The sequence below is a fragment of the Saccopteryx bilineata genome, chromosome 1 (genome assembly GCF_036850765.1).
Source record: "Saccopteryx bilineata isolate mSacBil1 chromosome 1, mSacBil1_pri_phased_curated, whole genome shotgun sequence".
In the NCBI taxonomy this organism is placed as follows: domain Eukaryota; kingdom Metazoa; phylum Chordata; class Mammalia; order Chiroptera; family Emballonuridae; genus Saccopteryx; species Saccopteryx bilineata.
The window spans coordinates 33,307,425-33,328,731 of NC_089490.1; the positions used below are offsets into that span (position 1 = coordinate 33,307,425).

General features: G+C 39.5%; 1 protein-coding gene across 13 annotated transcripts in view; it reads right to left on the reverse strand.

Moving 5' to 3' along the window:
• Window positions 1-245: 245 nt before the first annotated feature.
• The window catches only part of DST (dystonin), a 508,664-nt gene continuing 487,602 nt past the window's right edge, over window positions 246-21,307 (reverse strand). For 5 of the 13 annotated variants that reach the window (XM_066252888.1, XM_066252882.1, XM_066252904.1 and 2 more), the window contains 14 exons: window positions 19,484-19,627; window positions 18,632-18,820; window positions 16,488-16,617; window positions 13,914-14,077; window positions 12,962-13,124; window positions 11,423-11,577; window positions 11,173-11,247; window positions 10,282-10,299; window positions 7,492-7,609; window positions 6,140-6,211; window positions 5,010-5,209; window positions 4,494-4,604; window positions 2,115-2,238; window positions 246-1,293 (listed from right to left, as the gene is read on the reverse strand). In XM_066252888.1, coding sequence (XP_066108985.1) covers window positions 1,031-1,293; window positions 2,115-2,238; window positions 4,494-4,604; window positions 5,010-5,209; window positions 6,140-6,211; window positions 7,492-7,609; window positions 10,282-10,299; window positions 11,173-11,247; window positions 11,423-11,577; window positions 12,962-13,124; window positions 13,914-14,077; window positions 16,488-16,617; window positions 18,632-18,820; window positions 19,484-19,627 — 1,926 coding nt within the window. In that variant the 3' untranslated portion in view covers window positions 246-1,030. The remainder of the gene's footprint in view (window positions 1,294-2,114; window positions 2,239-4,493; window positions 4,605-5,009; window positions 5,210-6,139; window positions 6,212-7,491; window positions 7,610-10,281; window positions 10,300-11,172; window positions 11,248-11,422; window positions 11,578-12,961; window positions 13,125-13,913; window positions 14,078-16,487; window positions 16,618-18,631; window positions 18,821-19,483; window positions 19,628-21,307) is intronic. The other 8 variants (XM_066252929.1, XM_066252937.1, XM_066252958.1 and 5 more) reach the window with 3 other exon arrangements.

The following is a 21,307-nucleotide window of genomic DNA, read 5'->3' on the forward strand; positions in this document are numbered from 1 at the left end:
GTTCACTTTAAATAATCAGGTATTCCATATGTTCAAGTGAATATGTTTTATTAAATGCATACTAATATCTTTCTATAGTGAGTATACATAATAAGTTAAAATGTATATATTTATTAAATATAGATATAATACCAGAACATGATTATTTCAGATGAGAAATCAAAATAAACCCATTTTTAAGTATCTTTTGGTCACTCCAAATTGATATTGCTCATAAAAAAATACACTGATTTTTCCCTGGGGAAAAAAATTAATTCCATAGCAATGTAGTTAAGGGACATGTTTTATTTCATAGCTTTGTGCAAGCAAAATTGCTTTGATACAAAATGAGTTCAATGATACAGGTGCTACTGTCCACTCAAGCAAAAGAAAACCTCACATTTATATGAATGCACTTTAAAAGTATATTCTTACAGTATAGTAGGTCTAATATCCAGGACACCTCTGGCCTCATGTGAAGCAATGAAGCACAAAAATGGTGGAAGGTTCTCGAACATCAGGGCACTGGCAAGTGCTTATAGTAACTTCCTGGGAGTTCTCCGTCAGATACTACTTAAAGAACTGTGTGTGGGTGTGTTTGTCTTTCTGCCCTCCAGCTTTTAGTTTACATTTAAATTAACTCAAAATATGTCCCTAGTGGTGCATCTTTCAGCATTTCAGAGTTAAGTCATAAAATAGTCATGAGGTATCCTTAACGTTAGCTACCGTAGGCATGTGGCTTCAGAGGGTGTGGACTTCCCTGGAGGTGCAGGGATTGAGTTTAGTGTGTGCTCCAGATGTTACAGTGCAGAAATGTTAGTGCAGGTTAAACTCTTAGCTTCCCCCTCACATATGATGTGACTTTTTACCCCAGAATATCTGACAAAAAATTTTATACAGGTAAAATAAAAAGACAAATACACAAATAAGGCCATCTGCAGAATGTTAAACTCACCTTTGCAATATTTCACAATAATTTCTACATCATATTTTACATCTTTCCAACTTAAATAATAAAGCTCAAGGGAAGGCCGTGGTGGGAGCAACCGCACTATCTCTTTGAGGATTTGTCCAGTTTGCTGGCAGGTGCCTTCCTCTGGGGTGTGGGGATTTTGGAAGGCTTGGCTGTGGATGGCCGAGAACCTGCTCGGGGCGAAGGTCTGTGTGTCTGGGGGGCAGTCTCTACGTCTGAGCACACAGACTGGATTTCAGAAATGTCAAAGTCGGACGCATCGCTGCCTCGGCGGCTGCTGGCCCGGCTACCAGCCTTGCTTCCGGCCCGGCTTCCTGGTCGGCTGGGAGTCTTCCTAGGATCTGAGGAGAAAGGGCAGAGATGGATCACTCTTATTACTGGCTCCATCGGCAGCAGACTCCTGAAACCTAATGTCACCTTGATTCTCAGCGATTTCTCTTGAAACCTTGTAGGCACTCAGAAAACACTGTGGATTCATGGCCTCTCTCCATCCCACAAGGATAGCCTCACTCAGAGTAGATACAATATACAAAAACTAGATTTACAAACAAATTAAGGTTTGGGCTTACCCTGCTTAAAACAGGATGTCATTTACCACAAACAGATATAAGGAATATAGCTATCAATTAAGGCTGTCCTTTTCTTAAGCTTAGTGTGTCTATCCAGATAGGAACAGTGCAAGCACAGAGAAAACTCTCAGGTGAATAAGTCATTCAAAGCACATGGGAACTTCAAGGACTTGAAGCGTTAGAGAAGCTCATGCTTGCTGCACCCAAACCCCAGGGTTAGGTTCACCATGAAGAAACGGGAGAAGCACTGGTGTAAGGCCCAGGATGGTTGGGTTTTTCCAACCACCCAGAACATAGCCCCGTATATTTTCCAAGGAGACAGAAGAACCAATATTTTCCAGCTGAAAAGGGGGTAGGATACTATTGTACTTTTTCTTTTGTTCTCATCTTTCTCTGGTAATTTCCAAAAGGGATTTTCCAGTCATTTATTCCCATGACTCATTTATCCCCTGGTGAGAGGACTAGGGCTACATGTCATTTCAAAAGAATACAGCATCATCAATTCATTATTTCTTCCCCATGAGGAGGAGAGGGACTTCGATCTCCAGAGCATACTGCAGAAGCCACTGAAGAAAGAACGGCACCACACTCACCAGCAAACTGTGTTCGGACTCTGGCAGCTGCAGTTGTTATCAAGCCGCTGTCTTCCCCAGAGTGGAAGCCTTTGCCTGATAAATATCCCGGAAGTCGAAGCTTGCTTCCTTGTATTGGTGTTCCCTGTATTCAGTCAGTGAAAGGACATGTCAAGATACTGTTTGTGATCCATGATGTAATACCAACCACACTTTACAGACGGATGCAAACTCTACTAGACCTCTCCAACGAGGCATGGGGTCCTCGCTTGTCTCCACTAATTTCTTATTCTCTCCCTGAGTTCAAAGGGAACCTTCCAAAGAGAAATCATGTTGAAAACAAAAATGGAGATTCCCCAAATGATGGCATGGGGGAAAAAAAGACAAATGAAACCGGGTACTTTAGCACCTTCCAGTCTGTCGGTGCATGTTACAGAGTCACAGATCTGGGTAACATGATGCTGACTACGTGGTAGAGAGAGGACGGGGCTCTGACAAAAATGTGCTTGGACAGTCAGCCACGGCCAACGCTTCTGGGAAACTAGGCAGAAATAAGCCAACAAACAGAACAATAAGTAAAATTTTAAAAGTTCAGACAGCCATCATGTAAACAAATTAACTGCAAAAATAAAAAATTAAAATGATATTTTGGAACTTGGTACAATGGTACTTTATTTCTTGGCCCTATCACATCTGTAGTCCTTACGTGCAATATAGCCAAACAACGCTTGGGGAAAAGTCTTTTAAAATTCTTATAGAAGTTCACAGAGAATATCTAAAGCAATCATAACCACCATATTTTATTGTAATTCTAAAATCACTGCATTTTTTATAGATCATTGCAATATTTTGAAAATCCATGCGAGACTGAGGACTCACAATTATGAAATATATTACTCAAGGTGGCAGAATTCATTATCCATCAAAGACCCACATCATTCTTCTCAGAATACCTGCTTTGATTTTACTGTTAGACATCCTACCTTTAAAAGACCCTTCTATAAAACTACACTGTTGTTTTGTTTGGTTGGTTGTTTAGTCTGATGAGGCTACTTGAAAGGAAACATGGTTTTCTATTAGTCAAAATAGCACACTTAGATTTTAATTTGGGGAACTCTACTTTTTAAAAATCTGAACTAATATGGCAGCTCTAAATATTTAAAACAAACATGTTGCTTGAGGTTCCTTAAACTGTTCTCAGATTTTGCTACAAAAGATCCATCATGAGTGACAGACATCTCTAGATGTAATACATATACTACCCTTTCTCACTCAAGGACAGGGGTGCAGTGGGGGCTGGGGGATAAAGAAGAGCTGAAGAATGAGTCATCTCTGCCCTATATCTACCCCTATTAATACTGTTTCCATCATTTCTAGCTGAGGCAGGAGGGCGACAAAATTTTTCTGCCTCCCTCTTATTACGGACGCGAGGATTAACTAATAGGTAAGAAAGGGCTATGAAAAGTATAAAGTGCTTTCGGAAGGCACTGCAGCACTTTCATACCTGGATCCTGGCCTTCAACATGAAATACCTCCTTCAATTTAAGAAAAGTTATTTAGGGATCTTCTTCCTCCATTTTTTGTGATTCTTTCTAATCAAACGTCCTTATTTGGTGCCTATGTTTGTCATTTTTTACAGAAAAGTTCCTTTAAAATATGGTTGACTTTCAGCTGAATGCAAATGATCTATGTGTTAATCTTGACAAATTTTATATCACCTAAATATCTTATCCCCATATATCATGCCATATTGAAAAGCTAGAGCTTTCTTGAATAATAATTACCATTAAAGTCTAATAAAGATATAACTTTTGAAAATGACATGTAACTTCACATACCTGAGCCCCCAGCCCCATGCTCAAATAACTAAAAGCCTTATGTTTCACCCACTCTGAGTCCCTGGGCAGAAAGAAAGTCTAACAGACATTCCAAAAGACCTTGCTGAGAGTGAACACTCAACAAAAATTCTTTTAATTTAAATGATTTCTCTTGCAAATGATACTGCTTCTCTCTCAGCCAGAAGCAAAAGCATACCATCAGCTCTAAAAGAAACTTTATTTAAGTTTAGATATAATCTCCTGTATTTCACTCCAAGAGAGAAAAGTAAAATTAAGTATGAGTAAGACAACAATAAAAAAACAAAGGCAGTACAGAGCCTGCTGGTGTGACTATGTCAAGCTGACATCAGGGAGCAGAAGCTGTCTTTTCTGTTTTTTCTGTTAACCCTTTACTCTTACATCTTCCAAGAACTGCTGGGTTGATACTTATTTCATAGGAGTCTATTAAAAAGACATAGCATTATCGAAAGTACAAATATTCAGGGAGAGGTAAAGTAATGTTAGTGGGTGGTAGTTTCAATTAAAGAAGGCTGTTAGACTAGAATCTGGGGCCTTACGATACCTCTGCAGATGGCACGGAAAAGTCTGAGCACTCTGCTGGCTTACAAGGAGTTGACATTTTGCTGTTTGTCAACCATGGTTTACCATAATTGCGTGTTAAAGGATGGAGAATCTGTATGGAACAATGGCAAATCAAATGTAAAGGATAGCAGATAAAAAAACAAAGCCACAGAAAGAGATATTCATAGCAAAGACTCTCATTTCAAAGTAAGAATAATAATAATTAAAAATACATGGAAAGATTTGACGGCAAATCATACACACCAAAAAAAAAATAAATGAAACTTCACAAAGAAAAACCAGTCTGAAAGGTAACCAGAGCAGCACCTAAACAGATAGTTTTTATAGGGGCCAGAGGGAAAAGCATATATTAAAAAAATAAATAAATCATTCACCACATTGTGAGAAGGAACACAAATGGAGAAAGATCACAAATTCTAGGGTCCTAAAACATTCAAAAGTAGACTCAAGACGTGGAGCACCAGGAGGAGGAAAACGTGTCACGCCCGAGTCCTACCTTGGGTGTGTTGGTGGCAGGGACCTGTGGGGAGGCCACCTGGCCAGCCGGGCTGGACACCGAAGTCGACCGGTTGGGCGAAGCTCCTCGTGAGGAAGGCCGTGATCTTCGGCCCCGGGGTCGGAAAGCAGCCATGCCCTGGCTGGCACCATCAGCTAAGATGAATTTCTCCCGAAGTTCCATGTTGGTCCTCCCTTTAGCTGGATGGCATAACACACAACACGCACAAACAGAGAGGAAGGAAGAAAAGAGGTACTCAATTGTTCGTGGGAAGAACCACCACCTGGCACCACAGAGCACGCTGAGGATTTGAAGAACATCTTTTTTGCCATGCCAACTCCAACTCAGCATAACAAAAAGGCAAATGCATTCCTTTACAATGCATTCCCTTTTGGATAAGAGTAAGTTTGGGAAAGAAAAAAAAAAGTGTTTATTCTAACACCAGACACCAGCCAGAATAACCACTATTAAAGAAAGAATCAGCATGAAAATGGAAAGCTCATGCCAAAAGATTGTTAATCCACCAGCTACTGATGCCCACGTGGGTCCATTACCCTTTCTGCACACCGACACGACCAGCCAGTACAGCAGGGTCTGTGTCTTCTGCATGTACTGCTGAGGTTAGGAGAATGCCAGTATTTTAACAGTGGGATTAATTAAATAATAGAATTACAAATAGAATTACACAGAATGAGAGATGGCTTGTTAATCATGAGGACAACGCATAAACTTTCAAATTTTTCACTTAAATGAAGCAGCTACTATTTTATGACTCGAAAAACTCTTTTTTACTAACATGCAATAACAAACACCAGACCCCAGAATCCGTGAGGTAATCAGTGATGCAACACTCATACAAACACATGTGCACACGAACACGCCACAAAAACCTGATGAGCAATGTGTTAGCATGTGTTTGATCACTTACATTAACACCTATGTTTGCAACGTATCTCAAGTGTGCGAAATTTTCAGAATTTCAATTTGGAAGCACCAGCTCAGTTGGATATGACTTAAGCCATACGCAATGAATGAAGCGTGTTATTTTAAAAACAAATAATTAAAGCAAGAATGTACAAGTAGGAAAGAGAAAAGGTAAGAGGGGAGAGGCAAAGAGAGAGGTTGCCAACCTATAGTAGGCTGAGTAGTAGTAATTGAAGAGTTTGATTCCGAACGTAACATTTTACTCCCATGATGATGAACTGGAAAAAATGACACAGGATACCAATCACATTCAAGAATACTGTTAGCAGGAGAAGAAACAAAGTACAGCGGTTGACTATGCAAAGGGTGCTCAGATCCAGCCTGCAGCACACAATTTAGAAGAAAAGTTGCACCAGGAAAAGCACTCAAAGGTTTGGCTCAATAAGAACAATGTATTTGGAAGACTTTGCCACGGTCATTGTAATTTTTCTAAGCAACTCAACAGAACCCTGCATGTTCTAATTTCTGTTTCATAGAGCCACATTACCTTAGGCTGCGTCATTTTCAAAATATAAAACAAAAAGGGAGCTTTTGTTATTTTATGCCTTTTGCGGTTGTATCTTTGACTCGCAGAGAGCAGAGCTCCTGAGTGTGGCTGTGAAGGCATCCGGGGTGGCCGAGCAGGCAGGCAGGGAGGCCCGCTCACTCCACTGCACCCGGGCCTTCCCGTGCTGCTGGCAGGGAAGCAGGCAGGCCCACAGGCACAACCTCCTGCAGAGCAGCGGAGTAGCCTAATAATGCTGACACAAACAGTTGTTGTTGCCATTTGTTTAAAAGGATTAAAATGAGCTCACAGGTTTAAGAAAAGAATAAATATTTTCAAGTTTTATTTTCAAAGAAAAAGGGGCTTACTGAGTAAATGGGAGCTAACTAGAAATTGTCATCAAATGACCACTTGTAGGGTAAATCAATTAAAAATTCAAAAATTGACAACAGGATCTGAAAAATAAGGGAAATTGAAAGCTAACTAAGGGCTCTTGGGCTGGCAGATATGGCGAGAGCTACAGTATATGTTTCTATTTTTAATGTTCCATTCTGTCACTTCAAAGTAAGACTCAAGTTAGGTTTTTTTTAATCTTTAAGTATTGCTTTCCTCACCCCGTCCTAATTTCATAAAAACTTTCACTTGTAAACTTCTAGTATCTTCAGTCTTCATATCGCCTCAATTATTTTCTCTCATACTTTGCTATTTAATGCCAGATAAGCTACTCTGGTTGGTGTAATTGCTGGTTTTGAAAATCGCAGATGGGATCATCTCTGATATTTCTTGCCTACCAGTCTCATATTTATCCAGAGAAGTATAAAAGCCATGAGAAGAGCATGGTTTATATGAGTGCCATGAGTTCTTCAGACTCTTCAGGTTGACCAACCAATGTGAAATGCTCACTATCGTAATAAATGACCAAAATTACACTTAATTATGTTTTTGATGCTGAAAATGAATACGAAATTGATATACTTCTATGATGTTATTATCTTGACATAAGTATCTCCTTACCCCTGCAAGGATCATTTTTCACTAAGAACTCATCAAGTGCCATCCATCCACCTCCAACACGAACCATCACGGTACTCCGTAGGATTCGAACAAGTCGCAGTTGCTGGGAGTCTCCAAACTGTGAAGATAGAGAGAAGAACCTCTAATTGTCAACAGTCGTTCTAAACTAAAAGGTGGGTGTAATCCGCAGTAGCTTAAGCAACCAACTTGAACATTTTGCTTAGTTCACAGCGATTAGTAAAATCTCAGGAAAAGGGGTTTGTAATGATCTGCGTTAGACTGCTGCATGCTGATTTAGCCCAAAGGAAATAGTTTGAAGAAAGATAACAAAAGGTTATCAAGTATAATATTAAAGATTTCTCCTAAAAATGATTCGACTTTCTTATGATAGATACAACATTAGTAAGGCAGTGATTAAAAAATGTATATGGAAATTAAACACAGCCATGAAAATAAGCACTGGCCCACTTGCTCAGGGTTCATACAAAATAAGATGATTCTAACGAAGATTTAATAAACTCTGATTCTTCTTCATTAAAACTTCCTCTTACACTGAAACTTTGCCATGGAACTCTGTGGGAGAAATCTTCATAAACTCACAGGTAATAAACTGGAAAATAAACATGACCAATACAAATTTCATAGTCAAATAAAATTTCTGCATCACTAATAATCTGGTAAACAAATTTGTTAAAGCCTGCATTAATGTGCCATATTATATTACTATAATATTGGAACAGTCAGTGGCACATTAATGATACGGATTTCAAATCTAAAAGACTTTCTCTTAAAGCTGTTTGTACCATAACTGCTGACAGTAATAAGTAATCATCTTTTTCTTGCCCTTTCAATGGATCCCCAATCACTTGGATATGCTGTAAATTCTGCAAGTCCTGAATAAATGTCTAGACTACATGTAATTTCTGACCATAAGGTTTATTTGTTTTGAAAGCCCATGAGAAATAATTTTATACTTTTAAATCATTTCTAATAGGCTCATATCCAACTTATAAAAAAGCACCATATTGAATGTCACGGTTGCCAGCCCTGCAGATACCATAGCAAAATGAATAGTCAATTAAGCATAAATAGCTTCTTTTTTTAAGGGTGGGTAAAATACAAATATGACTTTGACTATTTGGCCTCATGATGGATAAACAGAAAATTTTAAGTAGAAACAATCTGCTACTTTTCAATAAGCTTTACCACTAAGTTTCAGGAAGCGAACCCTAAAACAAAGCCAACCATTCAAGACCCTGAAACTCAGAAGGACCTGTAAGCACGTAAAATGCACCAGCAGGAACTCAGGCGTCTGACAGCAAACCTTTCTATATTGCTATTTCTAAGTCAATTTTTAAACCTTGAAATTTAAACTTCCCTATCATCAAACCTGTTCCTGAAATGTAATCAAAATGTAAAAATAAAAAATATATATATATTTATTTTGTTAGAAAAAATTTGGTGCTAATAAGCAAAGGGAAAGGAGGGGATTTAAAGAAAATTACTCTTAAGTAACCAGATAATTAGACCAGACACTTTTGGTCCAAGATTACATTCAAAACGAAAGTTTTGAGGATCTAACGAAGTTCTTTACAGAGAAGAAATTTCAATTCTGATAAATGTGGATGACCTTAAGTTTTATTTTTGACAAGGCATTATCTAGACAACTAACATTTTCTTGAGCATTTCCCTAACTTTCCCAAAAGCCAAATTATGAGACAAGAAGAAATAGACTAATGCCGTTCTTCATGCTTTCAATGAAGAAAACCTTTTGAGGTATTCATTCAATCTTTCTACAAATAAAGGCTGCTATCACAAATAGCAGTGGAAAAGTAATTTTTTATGTGTTACAACTAATAAAAGTTTTAAAAACAACTATTCAAAGTAACTGAAAATTTCTATTTGAAACAACTATGTGATGGAAAAAGTGGGGATCATAAGTAATTTGAAGTTCAAAATGTAATATGGGCTTAAAAACTAAGAGGCAGAGTAATAGCTAATATGATATGGTCAGTAATATAAATAGCATGGTTTTTTCCAAAAGCACACAGTAAAAAAAAAATCATTTCTTTGTTTAAATCACAACACGATTGTTTTTGTCTTTAGATCTAAAATTCTGATCTTGTGCAGTGGCACTGAACAGTTCATATTGGCTTAAATATGAGGTCAAAATGGCACAAAATGTGACTTTAAGATTCTGTAATTTACAAGAAATACATTTCCTCAAAAGGGACCACAACATCCAAGATCTCTAGGCTTAAAATTTCTACTCACAGGGTGCAAAGCCCTAAATTGATTGATTTAGAACAAATGGTCAATAGTTGCTTTAGGGAGAATGTATTACGTGTGGCTGAGTGCCATGGAGACCTCTCAATACTCTTTGTGTCCCTGCCTGATGCTGATTCTCCTCTAGCTACTGTGTACCATACATCCCCAGTGGTAAACACCAGTGGGCCATGCAGAGACGTGTGTTCCAACTGCTGGCATAAAATATATATTAACAGTTTTATCAAAAATGGGAACTGAAAATTGCATTTGTAATGCTGTAACCAGCCAAGCTACAATTCATTATCTGGTTTGCTTAAAAGTAATCTCCTCATTTGAGACACAAGGCAAAAAGGAATCCTGGATCAAGGACCCTTAGAGCGTTGACAGCAACACCACGCCAACCAACAATGTAGTAGCTAGGGGGGCAGCAGAGGAAAGATTGGCCATGGCAAGCTTGAATGACTATGCATTAAAGTTAAAAAAATCATTGGGAACTTGAGAACACATTCCACTGAATTATACCTGATTTCCCAGGAAGAACTGATAAAAAAAATGAAAATGGAAGAAAGATATAATTAGTTCAACAGGAAACTTTTTATATGGCTCTAGAACACACACACACACACACACACTCACACTCACACTCAGGGCTTCTAGATGGAAAATCTAGTTTAGAAATGTGCAGGTATCCAACTTCAAACCCAATAATCAGAACATTTTCTACACAAATTTACTTCAAACCCTTGGGTTTCAAATGTAAGCTAAACACTCAAATATTTATATCAATACTTCTCAATGTGGAAATATAAAAATAAAAGGAATAATGGTTCATTTGTAAGTAATACACTGTATTCGGGAAACTCGGCACATTTCCTATCGAGCTATTATATATCAGAGATGTTCCAAAAAGGAGAAAGAGTAATGAAGTCACATTGGTCTTCAAGTAATTGTTTTGAGGAAGATAAACCAAGTTTTTGAGATTTTTTAATAAGAGGAAAAATTACTGCACAGGTGGAAAACATTGCCTCTTTTTCATTTTATAAAAATCAGTCAATATTTTTAACTTTGCGGTTCTGGCTTGGAATAGCTATGTTACTGGAACTATGAAAACTTACCTCTAATAATAAAATATATTATAAAGTAATATGAAGCAATATAAATATAAGATATATGTTATTCTGCCCATATTTTTTTTTAAAGCAATGTGCATGTTGTACATGTCAAAGATACATCCTTATATACAAAATGCAGGCTATTTTTATATCATTTAAAATGATGAGTTAGATACTACTGAATTCTGATATGAGGTAAAAATAAATAATTACTATTCCTGGAAAACAATGCAGATTAAATTATAAACAAATTTTAATTTTTATCCTTTAAAAGAACTACAAAGTCATTTTGAAAACTTACCCTGTATTTGTTATCTCCAATCTGTTCAACTTGAAATCGCTTTGCACATTTACACTTAGCTACCTGCCTTGTCACCTGCCAAAAAAAAAATGATGAAATATCCACTTTAATGTTAATATTACACAGTGAATCCTTAAAATCTTGACACAACTACAAAACATGGAAGAAAAGAAAAGGGCTGCATGCATTGTGCATGATATCCGGGCAGGACACTCTACAGTCTCGTAGGCGGTGGAAAGATAACGAGTACCTCATCTTCGATCTTGTCAGCGTCAGTGACAGGTTTATACGCGTCTTTATTTGGGTGAAGGGCGGCTACAAATTCATAGTAGTCGATGTACCCGTCGCCGTCTCTGTCAAAGATGTCTGCCACCGCGCTCATCTCCAGGCGGCTGGTTGGGAACTCTGCAATGTTCAAGAGAAAGGCAAGGAGAGTTATTGAGCTGTAACTGACAAAACTGTAAGGTATTTAAAATGTACATTGTAATGATTTCATATAGGTATACAGGGTGAGGCAAAAGTACCTTTATAGCTGCAGTGTGACATTCTTTTGAGTTAATAAAGGTAGTGTAATAGTCATAACCTGCATCTCTTTTTCCATACCAACTACTGCAAACCTACTTTTGTTCACCCCTGTATATTGGGAAAGGATTCCTTCCATCTAGTTAATTCACATATATGTCACCTTATATATTTATCTTTTTGTGTGTATGTGAGAGAAAACATTTAATGTCCACTCTCTTAGCCAGTTTCAATGATACAATCCGATGTTATCAACTGTAGTCACCATGTGACACAGGCCTTATTTATCGTCTAGCTGAAAGTCTGTGCCCTTTACCCACCTCTCCCTGTTTCCCCCAGACCCTGGCAGCCACTTTCCTCTGTTTCTGTGAGCTTGACCTTTTATTTAGATTCCACATATAAGTGATAATTAAGATACTCTCAGTATAATCCATACAATATTCCCAATTAAAGTTTATAAGACCTGCTATTTACTATAACATTTTTAAAAAAGTTTTAAGTCTTTAAAAAATAGTAGTGTATTTATTTCTGCCTTAAGACATTCTCAGTTGTGCATATTAATTTTAATATGGCCAGTTAAATTATCAGGGTCAGCAAATATATTATAATCCTTTTTTAAAACCTCATTTATATAAGTGAACCCACTATATATATATATATGACCTAAATCTATCTATAATTACTACTAGGGTGAATCATTTGAAATTGCTATTTTTCTAGGTTGAAAACTTTAATATTAGCAAATTTCAAATAGTTCAACTACCACTTTAATAATTCATTTATATGAAGTTTATTTTAAGAATGACTTCCAGTAATGTATGTCACAGGTATCACATACACATGACCGAACCATCAAACAAAAAGATGACAAGTACCTTCAGAAGTTTCTATTATAGGTCCTGATTTCCTACTAACGATGTCGAATCAGAATGTCAATCAGAATGAAAAGGAGAATGACTTGCTGATGCCCTATTATGCCAGGCAACACAAACATCTAAGAATCAAATATTATTAACCTTACTATACTAGTGAGGACACAGCTGCAGTGGTGTGATGAATCTATCTGTACTTACACAATTAGTTAAGTGTGTCTGACTCCAAAGCCATACATTTTACCACAGACACATTTTTTCAGAGTGGTGACTTCATAGCCAAATTTAAAGGAGAAGCTCTATAGGTAACACAAGTTTACTGGCCCCTCAATTTTAAATTATGCTTATTTTCTTTAAAAATTGCATCAGTTTCAGTTACTTTTCTTGGAACTTACTCGAGGAAAGAATGCCATCAATAAATTCTTGTCGGGTTATTTTCCCATCCTGATCTTTGTCAATTCTCCTGAAGAAGTCCATCACCCGAGATTTCTTGTGATTCATCCATCGCATGTATTTTTTGCGCCAGATATCAAAATCAAAGTTAGCAAATTCCCTCAGCTGAAAAGAGCGGCAAAATATATTTTGGTTGAGTTAATACTGTGCTCCAGTTATACCTTATATGAACAAAATTATTTTAATGAGCCTCTAGATAACACAGGTATCTTTCCCACTTCAGAGAGGGGTATAACCTTGCAAAGGGGAAATCAGAAACAGTACAGCGTATTTCATTCCTGTCACTGTAGCTAATCGGTTTTTCTTTGTAAAAGCAGAAAAAATCAAAACTCTCCCAAGTCAAACTGAAATTGTCTGATGGTGCCAATGTCACAAAGGTGGTGGTGTGTGCTGATGTGACACCACTGGTGAGTCCTGTGCCCACTGGGCAGCAGCCCCAGCTCAGTAGCACCACGTGACCTCTCACCGTCTGCCGTTTGCCACTCCCACTCGCCCAGACTACCATCAGTTTCACATTCTGGAACTCGAAATCGCACATCAAAGAATAACTAATGAAAATACCTGAATTATACATGGTTGTATTTGCCAGTTAATGCCACCAAGCTAACATCTGTCAAGCTAGATCATTTCTTGAGTCAGCTTCTGATCGTGTTAAAACTTACTAGCTTTTCACTTTATTGCTTCCCTAAACCCCAGTTCCATATATCAGGTCCACCTCCCCCACAGAAATGTACATACTTGTGGTATCAATTTTAAAAGTAAAATGTGCACTCACATAGCAAGAGCTCGCTTAAGTATTATCAGGAAAGTTGAAAAGTTAAGATTTTGGGAAAGTGTTATGGCAGACAGAGCAAAGGACAATATGGTGCTGCATATCCATGTGAGATTTCTAACCTCCTCCAGTCTGTCCAAGGCGTCGTTAAGTTTCCTCCTCCTTTCCAGTGCCAGGAGCCAGACTTGCTGCCATTTGCTCACCAGTAAGTTGACCCTGGGATTCTTGGTTTCGATCTGCGTCTGTGATCCAGAGGGATACAAGCTGGATGCGGGGAAGCGCTTTCCTGTTAAAATATAACTTCAGTTAGGATGGCAGTTTCCAGGCTTCTGCAATACGACGGGGCGGGGCCTTTATTGTTCCTAGTTAAGACGGAATCAACTTACTGGGTATTGCAAACAGAAATACTCTGTTTACATGATGCATAATGTCAGACTGCAAATCCATTTTAGTTATTAAGGATCATATACTCTTCATATAAATTAGAGAAATATAGATGTGTATTTTTTAAACAGGAGGAAAATCCAAGTTTAATACATGCTCATGGGGAATTCACATAGACCTGATAAATCTATGGGAACTCCCAAAGACAGTGAGTGAGACAACACTGGGTGTATTTGACAGGTGTATTTAAATACTGGAAAGTTCTCTCAGTAAAGTTATGTTTAAAACATTTTCTAGCTTAAAACTCATGCCATTTCAATAAGAATACAGTATGTTGAGATCCTCCTCTTTGTTAGGGAATGATAAAAGAAGTCTCCCAGGGCAGTGAGACTAGCTTAGAATCAATTCCATAAATCTGGTTGCCCTTCTCAGAGAATGGGGCTGAAAGGAGGGCAGGTGAGGGCCGGGGAGGAGACACTGGGCATTCATTAGCGCATAGTATCTGACAGTTCCAATCAGATGTGGGTCCCAGCTTTCACCCAAGTCCACTTCCCACCGACACCATATGTTCCCAGTGCAGAGGCTCATTCCACAACTCACTGCTGTCCTAACGTGTTCACTCTTTCTATTTCTCACAAGTTTCTACAACTTCACAGAACAATGATCTCACCACATTTCCCTCACCTAACTGAAAAAGTTAAATGTCACCTAGAAAAATTACTGGATTAAAGTCTTATAGGAAATTGCTGTCCTGCTGGGAATTGCTCAGAATTCCTAACTCCCATGAGGCATACTGGAGTATCAATAGCTAGTATTATTGAGCACTGAACTGTATGCCAGAAATTATGCTAGGCACTTCATGTACATCGCTGCATGAGCTCATTTAACCCTGACCACAGTCCAATGAGGTTGTAGAGCCCCTTTACCAAAGAGTAAACTGAAGCTCAAAGAGAGAATTTAAGTAACCTGTCCAAGGTTACATTTCCCAGTTGGTGAGCGGTGAGGACAGCCAAGGAGTCCGTCTCCAGAGTTCTTAAACGTTCTGTTATCTTGCCTCCTTGAGCAATACAGTAACTACAGCAGATCTGAAACCATTTTTTCATTATGGCACCATTCAGAAATATTCAAAATGTATGATATAAATTGTACTTTTTTATATTTATTTATTTTTATTGATTGATTTCAGAAAGACAGAGAAAGGGGGGGAAGAGAGAGAGGGGAAAAAAGGGGGAGAGAGAGAGAAAGAGAGAGGAAAGCATTCATTTGTTGTTCCACTTAGTTGTGCACTCATGGTTGCTTCCCATGTGTGCTCTGACTGGGGACTGAACCCACAACCTTGGTGTTTCAGGGCGATGCGCCAGTGGACAGAACTCACCAGCCAGGGCCAAACAGTGCTTCTTTTAAATCTTCTCCAAGCTAGCTATTTTTTTTTTTTTTTTGTATTTTTTCTGAAGCTGGAAACGGGGAGAGACAGTCAGACAGACTCCCGCATGCGCCCGACCGGGATCCACCCGGCACGCCCACCAGGGGCGACGCTCTGCCCACCAGGGGGCGATGCTCTGCCCCTCCCAGGTGTCGCTCTGCTGTGACCAGAGCCACTCTAGCGCCTGGGGCAGAGGCCAAGGAGCCATCCCCAGCGCCCAGGTCATCTTTGCTCCAATGGAGCCTTGGCTGCGGGAGGGGAAGAGAGAGACAGAGAGGAAGGAGAGGGGGAGGGGAGGAGAAGCAAATGGGCGCTTCTCCTATGTGCCCTGGCCGGGAATTGAACCCGGGTCCCCCGCACGCCAGGCCGACGCTCTATCGCTGAGCCAACCGGCCAGGGCCTATGTTTTTTATAATGTCAGTTCATTGGATCAAAGTAGCCTGAAGACATACGAGCACGGGTAAAATCTATCAGGTTGCTTGTCACTGCTAAACAGGTCAGTCATGAACTTTATCCAGGTCACAGCCATTTCGGTTACATTCATTCCACTTTAAGTTTACTTATATAATAGAAGAAAAATGAGATAATTCAAAGGGAATGATGATTTCTGTTGTTGCAAAATTTTCAATTTCTTCTACTAATTGAAAAGATATACTTCAATCCAACAAACATATACTATGACCAGGACGTATCTTTTTCTTTGTTTTTAAATAAGCTGGCTATTAAATTTAATCCCATATATTCTTTCAATAAACCTTTTTTGAAAGATAACTCATGTAGAATCACTAATTGCTCCAAAATTTCAAAAAAAAAAAAAAAACAACAAACAAAAAAAACCCAACTTCCTTGCTAAACTATCTTCATTTGAAAGAAACTGGCCACTGCTTACGTCCTGCTCGGCCCTTATCCAAGACGGGAATGTGGGACTGTAACAGGGAGGGGTCAGCTGCTCTCCTCTTGTAGGTCTTGGTAACTTTATCCACATCAGGTTGTTTTCTGGTCATTTCTTCCATGAAGGTCTGAAACAGAATTATATCAATTAAATACAAGTACACCAGAGAAAACCAGCTTTTGAAGTGAATTAAAAACCAAAGGATAAAAGGACCATCCTAGGATTTCTGAAAAACAAACCGTCATGTTTTACCTTTAGGGGGAAAAAAAATCTAAGCCATTATAACATAGCATTTACTCATTTGTAAAGAATACAAAATGTGCCTTGACTGGTTGGCTGTGCCTTGGCTGCCTCACTGTGCAGAAGTCCCAAGTTCGATCCCCGGTTAGAGCACACATGGGAAGTGCCCATCTGCTTCTCCTCCCCTTTCTCTCCCTCTTCCCCTCTCACAGCCAGTGGCTCGGTTTGGTCCCAGGTCAGCCTCCGGAGGCTGAGGACAGCTCAGTTGATTCAAGCCTCAGCTCCAGATGGAGGTTGCTGGGTAGATCCCAGTCGGGGTACCTGCAGGAGTCTCTGTATCTCCCCTCCTCTCACTTAAAATACAAAATACAAAATGTTGTAGCTGGCACATAGTTACAGCATTACAAAAGCAGTTGGCTTTCATTTGAAAACCATACATGGGAGCAGCAGTATGAATAACAAAACTTGTCTGTGCACCAACCAGGATCAAGCACCCAAGCTCTTCCTGAGGGATCTTAATAAAGTGAGCATTTGTCTGCAAAAAAAAACCTAGTTAAATGGGGTGATTGCCAAGGCTTTTCTATGGCACATTCACCCACGTATTTACAAAATTTAACATGGCTATGATATGCAGTGGCAAAAAGCATCCACTAAATGTGGATATATTTTAAATATTTCTGTCAATGCATATGCTATGCCAAGGAGGGTAAAAGCTATTCAGGTCCAAGTCTATATTAAAAAGGTTTGACTGTCTTGCCATTTCTTATCTCGTCTCCTTAGGCTTATTATTATTGTTGAGTTTATTGAGTTTATTGTTGATTTATATATATGTGTGTGTGTGTGTGTGTATGTATATATATAATAATTACATGTATTCCTCTAACTGGACTATGTGGCAAAGGCAGTGACTGGGGTGAGAAGTGATGGGGAAAGGAGGAGGCAAGTGAAAGTGAGAAGTGTCACAGTTCCGGAGTGTTTGTCACCCTAGAGAACTCTGACCACTTTAATACCTCTGATCACGGAGGGCATGGCCTGAGACACCACAGGGCCATTACAGGTATCAGTATCTTACATAGTTTTTAAAATATCATGGCAGTGTTAACTGTTCAACCAACTGAGCTGACACAATGTCTCCCTTCGTAAATGTAAATTAAATTAACAAGCAAACAAATCAGAGTCAGTGTGACGTCTGTCAATTTGGAGTTTATAACAGGATATAGAGAGATCATTTTTTTGAGCAAGACAACATAGCTATGTGTACTGCTTATAAACAAGAACATCAGAAAAGTAAATAAGTCAAAGAAAGTTATTTGATTATGCAAATGAGATGCAAAACCAACTTTAATTTCATTGGTGAAAATGCACTGTACAAAAGGCTGAAAGCAGTGGAGTATCTGCACGGTCCCTGATCCCCTCATTTTTGTGAGCAGTGTAAATGGAGTAGCGATGGTCTTCTTGGCTGGCCGGGCGATGTTTAGCAGCAGACAGTGGGAAATGCGGACATGGAGCAATCAAACAAGGGAGGGTGAGATCACTGAGAGGGGGCGGAGAGAGAGGGAGAAGAATAAACAGAGTAGAGACCCGGGGATAAAATGTAAGGAGAGCTGCCACTTGGAAAGCAAGAGGTAGAGTGGGAGCCAAGCTGAGACAGGGTCACATGAGGAAAACTTCACAGGGGCCAAAAGAGTTTTGGGAAGACACAGATAAAGAGGAGAGACCGTCAAAATTCAGTAACTGTGAAGAGAGAAGTCGCAAGGCAGTGGTAGAATTAGACACCCAGCTGGAAGGAGTTGAGGAGTGTCTGAGGAAGTGGAGGTAAGCGCACCAAGCAGTCTTCCGAGCACAGCAGCAGGGAAAGAAAGCAAGTATCTGAGAAGACCGGGTAAGAAGATTTACTTTACCTGGTGTTCTGCAATGAGGGCTTTGACCTCTTCAATTTCCTGGGGGACGGCTTCTTTGTCCTTATCACTAAGCGTAGTCTCAGCCCATTGCAACCAAGTCAGCAAAGCTTCCAACAGTTCTTGTTTAGCAATGAGCCCAGCCAAAGCACTTGCTAATCTCTGATGGTGTTGCTTCGCCCAAGCCAGTACCTGGTGAGGAAACAGAAACTGCTCGGAATTTCCTCAATCTTGGTGAATAATTTAATTTGTGTAAAATATACAAAATTTCAATGTAAATTAGGATCATCTAGGGTGAGAAATCTTTCTAGAGCCCATCTGTGGTACCAAGACCCAGCTCTGAAGGTGACGTTTTTCACCTTCAGGAGTTTAGAGATGTACATCAGTCAGCCAGGCTTCCTTTTGCTTTCTAACAACGTTCAAATGTGCATTCTCCGGAGGATCAAGGAGACTTACTCCATGTAGAAGAGAGTAGAAAAAAACAGCTAAGCTCTTAAATATGGAATTAATTCCTTTGTGGATGCAATTCACTCTACAAGCACATACTACTCTGAAATACTATTCAACTGCTGGATTATTCAAGAGACACAATGTAGAAGTGAGACACAGTGTGATACAGTGAGGTGAGGATTTGCTATTTCATGTTTCAGGGACAGAGCTGCAAAATTCCTCTCCCTATTTAAAGAAAAGTGGACTGCAGAGATGGGGATTCACGCAGGAAGAAGAGTTTAAAGAACATTCCTCTCTGCAGAGGCCTCAGATTCCCATGGCCGTAAGCGCATCTGAACTGTGCAACCCTCCAGCCCTGACTGGCAAAGCTGTTGCTGCTCTGCAGGTGATGCGAGCCGCACTGACCTCCTCGAACCTGGCCCGGATGATTGTGATCCAGTGCTTAATGGTGGTGATGGAGTCAGGGTGGCAGATGGCCAAAACGGCATCCCCCATACTGGTAGCTTTGTTGAGTGCAGCTCGTTTTTCTTCCAGTTTCTTCATGAACTCCTACGGCAGAAACGAAGACCTCAGTTAGCTGTTGGCACTGGCTGAAAACAAAACGCTGGAGAGATTCATTTGACCATCAAAGTTAAACAAATAAACAAGAATTCAACTGGTTTATTCACAGCTGGAAATAATTCACTAATTGGGGGATAAGGGAGGAGCAGGCACAAAAATAGGAAATAAAGTACTTCCTAATAGGTGTTTAGAAATACAATTATAGGCTAGTATCCTAGTATCTCATGCTTCACAAAATACATTAGACAAGAAATACTCTCTCCTAATTCTTAATATAGTATAATTACTTATTAATGGTGAGTGGGATTGGGGGAGATAGTAATACCAGAGATAGAAATAATATTGGTTGGAAAGAAAAAATTAACAAGACAAAGAGGTAGTGTTTAAAATAGCATTAACTGTGTCAGGAAAGATAGGAATAGGTACCAAAAATGTACCAAGAAAGACAAAGGGCTAGGCAAGGAGCTATAACAGACTGACAGCCCACATGTCCAGGCAGGAAGGAGTCAGGGGAGGTTGGAGGGAGGGCACCGGACAGCAGGCCAGCTGTGTGAGAACTGTCCCTCCTGTTCAAAGGCCAATAAGAGCCACTTCCCACCCCAGTAGCATGGATAAGCCTCAAAAGGTCCCAGGAAAAGGGTTTCAAATCAACCCTTTTTACAAAGGGCTCACATACATAACCATACTCTCTATCATCAGAACTATATCCAAAGATACAGGAGTCACAGAACTCTGCAAGCGTGATCTAAAAAATGAAAGCCTTTACTCTAAAACAGGCGATGTGCTTCCAAACCCACACATGAATTTCAAGCCTCTACAGAAACTCCAATCCCCCTGGACCTCCCCCTACCACCTCGCTAAGAAGGATTCCTTGATCACACTGTTAAGGGGTGTGCCAGTGGCTGAAAAACAGCTGACACTCGTGCCAAGTGACCAGGGGTGATCATCTGAAAATGTAGGTATTTACTATAAAGTCTAGGAACCTTTGTTTTTGAACATCCATGAAGCAGCTCTGTCATATGCCTCCTACTCGAGCATTTGGCTGTGCTTAACATAATTTGTTTATACATATCGACTAGATGTTAAAGTCCACAATATCAAAAGACCATGTCTTATTCAATTTTGTGTCTCTGTGATTGAATAGATGCTTTTCAACCTTTTATTTACACATTTTTACTGCGGTGCAGTCAAGGTTAACAATATATTCCACTAAAATGGCCTACTTTTTAAAAAAATCATGGCCTACTTCTAAAAATATTGTATTTTTGGCCCTAGCTGGATATCTCAATCGGTTAGAGCAATGGTTCTGAAAGTGTGTGCCCTGGAAGATTTCTAGGTGTGCCCTATGGTATTCCAGAGAAATATGTGCCTGTTGGGGACCAAAAAACCAACAGGGTTTTTAGAGTTTAGATTTTTGGGGGACGGAGGTGTGGGGATTGGCTGTAAGCTGACAGTCTGCCCAACCCCCTACCTCACTTGCCTGATTAGGTTGCAAAAGGCTATTAAGCTATGGTGCTGGTTTACACTACCTGCCATATTCCCTGGAAAGACTGGAGGCAAGTTTCTTCTATCCTTTGTTTGGTGTAAAGTTAAGATGATATGTATGGTGGGGGGTTTCTGCACTTGGTAAAATTCTTGGGCTGCCTTGGAAACGTGATCAGAGATCAC